The sequence below is a fragment of the Cebus imitator genome, unplaced genomic scaffold (genome assembly GCF_001604975.1).
Source record: "Cebus imitator isolate Cc_AM_T3 unplaced genomic scaffold, Cebus_imitator-1.0 Scaffold681, whole genome shotgun sequence".
NCBI lineage: Eukaryota > Metazoa > Chordata > Mammalia > Primates > Cebidae > Cebus > Cebus imitator.
In genome coordinates this window covers 193,463-199,663 of record NW_016107996.1, presented here as the reverse complement: position 1 = coordinate 199,663, position 6,201 = coordinate 193,463, and the positions used below count along the sequence as shown (strand labels likewise).

General features: G+C 38.1%; 1 protein-coding gene across 6 annotated transcripts in view; it reads right to left on the bottom strand.

Moving 5' to 3' along the window:
- ZKSCAN8 (zinc finger with KRAB and SCAN domains 8) overlaps positions 1–6,201 on the bottom strand; it is a 17,120-nt gene that overhangs the window by 6,382 nt on the left and 4,537 nt on the right. For 5 of the 6 annotated variants that reach the window (XM_037734872.1, XM_017518447.2, XM_017518450.2 and 2 more), the window contains 2 exons: positions 3,314–3,824; positions 2,518–2,659 (listed from right to left, as the gene is read on the bottom strand). In XM_037734872.1, coding sequence (XP_037590800.1) covers positions 2,518–2,659; positions 3,314–3,730 — 559 coding nt within the window. In that variant the 5' untranslated portion in view covers positions 3,731–3,824. Of the gene's footprint in view, positions 1–2,517; positions 2,660–3,313; positions 6,176–6,201 lie in introns of those variants that run through there. The other variant, XM_017518446.2, reaches the window with a different exon arrangement.

The following is a 6,201-nucleotide window of genomic DNA, read 5'->3' as shown; positions in this document are numbered from 1 at the left end:
GGGTTTCACCATGTTGACCAGGATGGTCTCGATCTCTTGACCTTGTGATCCACCCGCCTCGGCCTCCCAAAGTGCTGGGATTACAGGCTTGAGCCACCGCACCCGGCCAACTTTTTGTATTTTTAGTAGAAATGGGGTTTCACCATGTTAGCCAGTCTGGCCTTGACTTCTGACTTCAAGTGATCCAACCACCACACCCGGCCCAAAACTACCTCTATCTTTGTGCTTGTATACAGTATTTCCTTAGGTTCTGATCTCTTGGCAAACTAAGTATCAGAATTAATCTCTATTAATTCATTACCTTTCTGAAATGTCTACTGTGGCTTCCAGTATTTGCTTTCTACAGATATCAAAGAGCTTATTATGAAAATATAGATTACTATATCTCAGGCAATAAGCTTTAGGACTTCAGACAAGAATTATTAAGAGTGTTTTAATGTTTCTTTAGAAATATAAAAAATTCATAAATATAAACTACACTAAATCACAGAAATGAAAACATATGAAATGCAGGGGAAGATGATACTGGAACATCTCATTCTGCAATAAAGTAAAAAAATTTAAGAAATGATGGGAAAATATCAAGAGGACGCAAGAGCCAGACTGAAGGGGCCTTCTATGGCCAAATCTCAGATTATTTAGCATCAAAATAAAGACACTGGCCGGGCACAGTGGCTCATGCCTGTTATCCCAACACTTTGGGAGGCTGAGGTGGGAGGATCACTTCAGGCCAGGAGTTTGGGACCAGCCTGGCCAACTTTGTTTCTACTAAAATACAAAAATTAGCCAGGTGTGGTGGCATGTACCTGTAATCCCAGCTACTGGGGAGGCTAAGGCATAAGAATTGCTGGAACCTGGGAGGCAGAGGCTGCAGTGAGCCGAGATTGTGCCCCTGCACTCCAGTCTGGATAGCAGAGTGAGACTGTCTCAAAGACAAAACAAAAACAAAATAAAGACAGTAACAAAATACTTATGGAATAAATAGGATTTTATGAGCCCATATTGATAAATAAAAATAATAAAATCGGGAGAACAGAACACTCTTCTTTACAATAAAGAAATGTAGAAGGAATGACAGAATTAAGAAATCACTATTTCATAACCATTCTAGTAATCACTAAGTCAGTCAAGAAGCACAAATGAACACTAAAACCAGTGTTTTAGTAACAAAAGTTTAATAAGGACTAAGATATTTACATACTCTCAAGAGTATCTTCTAAAAGTTACTTATTAGTTACAAAGGGAAAAACAGTAACTATACAATGATTAACCTAGCAAGAATAACCTTAACCAAGTCATCAAAGTTAACACCACCAATAATAGGACAAATTCCTGTTGTACATCTGAGAAGGAGTACAACATCTCTTGTTAAGACTTAGGTCATGGCCGGGCGCGGTGGCTCAAGCCTGTAATCCCAGCACTTTGGGAGGCCGAGGCGGGTGGATCACGAGGTCAACAGATCGAGACCATCCTGGTCAACATGGTGAAACCCCGTCTCTACTAAAAGCACAAAAAATTAGCTGGGCATGGTGGCGCGTGCCTGTAATCCCAGCTACTCAGGAGGCTGAGGCAGGAGAATTGCCTGAACCCAGGAGGCGGAGGTTGCGGTGAGCCGAGATCGCACCATTGCACTCCAGCCTGGGTAACAAGAGCGAAACTCCATCTCAAAAAAAAAAAAAAAGACTTAGGTCATGTATCCTTGGCAGGGTGAGGTGTTCCTGCCAAATATATACGACCTCATTGTAAACATGAGCAAACATCACGCAAATCCAAATTGCAGCCATTCTACAACATAACACACCTGTACTCTTCAAAAAAAGAAAGGCCAAGGAACTATTCCAAATTACAGAAGACTAAAGAGACATGACAACTAACTGCCAAGTGCAATACCGGACTATACTCTGGACCAGAAAGAACATAATTGGGGCAACTGACAAAATATGAACTGTGATCTACTATTAGTATTGTAGCAATATTATATTTCTTTCTTCCTTTTTTTTTTTAAAGATGGGGTTTCACCATGACGGCCAGGCTGGTCTTGAACTCCTGACCTCAGGTGATCCAACCACCTCAGCCTCCCAAAGTGCTAGGATTACAGGTGTGGGCCACTGTGCCCAGCTGCAATATTTTATTTCTTAATTGTGATAAATTTAGAAATTTATTTATTTAGGTTACCTAAGAAATGCTCTTGTCGGAGGAAATACATACTGAAATATTTCCAAATAAAGTGGTATGACAATATCAGCATAAACTCAAAAACGCCTATGTTGTAAATATACTGGGGTAACAGAAGTATGTAAATACATAAAAAATACCCAAATTCTTTAATTTGTTCATGAGTTTGCCACTAGGATGAACAGTCTATATTTGAAGCCTAAACATTTAAACACAGACATTGGGACTGGTCTGTAAACAGGATTTCAGTTCTTGGTTCTTCAACAACTAGATAGGTATCCCAAATGGACTTCTTTTCTTTCAACTTTCCCCACTTGTCATCAATGAAATCTGGCTACTCACCTCTCTCTTGTGACCCTTGGGACACTGGAGATTTATGCTGGGTTGCCTCAGATTGGAGCTGAGTACTTGGAGGCTCTGGTGCAGATTCTGAATGTACTACCTCCTCCCAGAGTACCCTATGTCCATGTACACGAGCTGACACCTAAAAACAACAGACATTTGGATAATAAGGAATCCCTTTGAGAAATGTAGTGAACAATGAAAGAGGACCAAGAACACCTCTATAGGGATATATGCTTGGGGAAGGAAGTAGGAGAATCTCCCTTACTTCATAGAGACAGTAAGGAACACAAATATGTAGACTGGCACAGAAAGAAAGGCATCATTTTTGCTCAGTACTGAAGGAAAATATTTCTGCTGATGCCTTCCCTGCTACACAGAACAATATTTTGTACTCCTAAAGCAGAGGATGGAGGAAAATAATAAACAAACTTAAAGCCAGTGCTATGCAGTAGAAAAATCCTTTAATAAGGAACTAGAAAGCCTGATTTCTCAAATTTATCTTTAATTATTTGGGTGCCCTTGAAAATGTAACTTAAGCTCCCTATGCATCAAGTTCCCATCTGGCAAACAGGAACAACACAGTTGTAGGGATGTTATGATGGCCAAAAAAAAGAATTTATATCCTTTACAAAAGTAAAAAGAGCTCTACAAGCCATACTACACTACAACTATTTTCATCCTTATCAAACAGAAACTGATGCTAATCATTTCCTCTCCCACTATCATGCCTATGTCCCTCTACCAAGCTTCCAGGACTCCCACAGTCACAGCATGCACACCTCCTTCTACTTACTGGTCGTCCTAGTATATCAATCTGCCTTTCCAAATCCTCTAATAGAGTCACCACCTCCTCTCCGTTCTCTAGCTGATGTTCCTTAACCAGAGTCTGGAGCTCCTCCGGTAGGATGGTCAAGAACTGCTCCAGCACCAGCAGCTCCAGGATCTGCTCCTTGGTGTTCAAATCTGGCCTCAGCCACTGATGGCAAAGTGCCCGTAGTTGGATCAGAGCTTCTCGGGGTCCTAGTGTCTCCTGATAGCATAACTGCCTGAAACGCAGGCGGAACAGTTCTTGGCCAGGAGGGTTATTTTCATGCAGACTAGATTCCTGGTCCCAACCATGATCCTCCTCTACCTTGATGATTACAAGATCCTCTTCAGGAGTCTGGTCTGGTGGGGATGGGGCTGAAGGTTTTCTTGATTCTTCAGCCATTTAGGGCCTGAAAAGCTCAGGATGCTCGTTTCCACTACCTTCTTTATCTTCTTAAGAGAAGACTCTTCTGAGGGTCTCTTTTCTAAGGGTACTTCTTCATGAAGAAAATATAATAGTGTTAAGGCAAGTCAAAAGTCATTGTAACTTACTATCATATCTTAACAAGCTCCTTATCATGACATGGACTTCATGGCTCAGCCAATTAAATGATCCTCCCCTCTGCTTCAGAAATAACTACTTACCTCCTTAACTTTCTGCCATGCTAGTCATGCAAACCATCCATAGAAAAACCCCTTCCTTATGCCTTTATCACCATGTTTGGGGATATGGAACATGGCTAAACAAAGTCAGGAAACCATGTAGTTGAAATTCTGTGTTTAATCTCAGCTGGCCTTCAGGGATACTCATTTAACCCCTTTTAGCCTTTGTTACACCAGCTGTACTAAACTGGTTCTACACACTTCAGCTCTCAATCTTTCTCTTACTCTTAACATATGAGACTAATTTCTATACTATCTAATTCAAGGTATTGTCAAAAAACTTTCCTAACACTCTGTTCTTCTACACCTAACATTCCTTATCCTACCTGTGCTCCCTATCTTTCCTCCTATCTCAAGGCTGACTTCCTCTACTATGGACTTTACCTCCAATTCAAGAACGGTCTATGGAGCACTCCAAGGAACCTGAATGCCCTATCAACACCTACAACCCAAAAGTCTACTCCCACCACACTAAACGAACTTCCAGAATCTCACATAAATAAAATCATACAGTATGTCTTTTGAGTCTGGCATCTGTTACACAGCATAATACACTTGTTTTTATCAACACTGTAGCAGCAGTTTGTTCTTTATGCAGATGAATGTTTAAATGTTTCTCCATTTCCCAGTTGAGCAATATCTGAGTTGTTTTGTTTTTTATTAATATGAATAAAGCCACTATGAACATCTACATGAGTTTTTGTGTGAATGTAGTTTTCACTTTATTTGGGCAAATATTCAGAGGTAAAATTGCTTTGTCATAAAATACATACATGTATAACTTTATAAAAAATTGTGAAACCGTTTTCCAAAGCACTTTGCATTCCACTATCCATATATGAGTATTGCAGTTGCTCACCATTCTGACCAGCACTTGATATTGTTTTTGTTTTTAATTTTAGATATTCTAAGAGGTGTATGTATAGCAGCACTCATTGCAGTTTTAATACCTCATATGGTTTTAGTATGTATTTCCCTACCAATAATGTTGAGCATCTTTTTAGGTGTTTTAACGTCTATATATCTTCTTTAGTAAAGTATTTGTTCAAAACTTTCGCCTATTTTTTAAATTAGTTTTTCTTTTTTTTTAATTAAGTTTTGAGAGTTCCTTATATACTCTGGACACAAGTCCTTTATGAGATATGTAATTTGTAAGTATTCCCTTTTTCACTCTTTTCACAGGGCCTTTTGAAGAACAAAAGTTCATATTTTTTTAGAGACTGTGCTTTTGTGTCATAGCTAAGAAATCTTTGCTTAATCCAAGGTCGCAAATATTTTCTCGTGTTTTTTACTAAAGTTTTATAGTTTTAGGTTTTACATTTACGCCTATGATCCATTTTGAGTTAATGTTTTGTACAGAATTTGAGGTATGGCTGGAGGATCATTTTAAGGTTTCTCCTTTTAGCTATGTAACTTTCTATATTTGTCAAATATCAGTTCACTTTATGTATGTATACATAAGGGTCTATTTCTTGAATCTCTATTCTTTTCATTGACCTATGCATCTATTCTTTCACCAATACAGAACTGTCTTGATTGTGTGACTTTTAAAATCTTAAAATCAAGTAGATGTGAGTCTTGCAACTTTGTTGTTCGTTTTCAAAATCATTTTGACTTTTCTAGTTCTGTTGACTATTGATACATATTTTAGAATCAGTATATTTATTTCTACAAAAAAATCCTTGAATTGTATTGTACTGAATCCATAGCTCAGTTTAGGGACAACTGATATCTTAACAATATTGAGTTTTCCATTCCACGACCACAATATGTCTCTCTGCTGAAGTCTTCTTTGACTTCTTTCATCAGTACCAACACTACCTTCTTAAAGGACAAGATAAAATACCATTGCCTTTAAAATCCTTTCCTGGTGACTCCAGTTGGAAGCTATTTTCCTCTCATTCTATACCTCTGTTACTTAAATGCGTACTGCTTTAACGTTACTTTTCCTATAGCTGTATACTTATTAGTTCCAAAGGAATTTTGACTTCATAACTTAATTGTATTTTTCCCACGGCCAAAGATCCATCTTTATCTTATTCATAGAATCAAAAAACATTAGCCATATTTACAACAGCAAACACAGAATATGTTTATATTTCTTCTAAGAGTGAGGTTTACAAACAAGACCTGATATCCAAAAAAAAGTTCAACTACATGATCCCATTTCTTTGTGAAATATGTTTATGATTTCTTTTTTTTTTTTTTTTG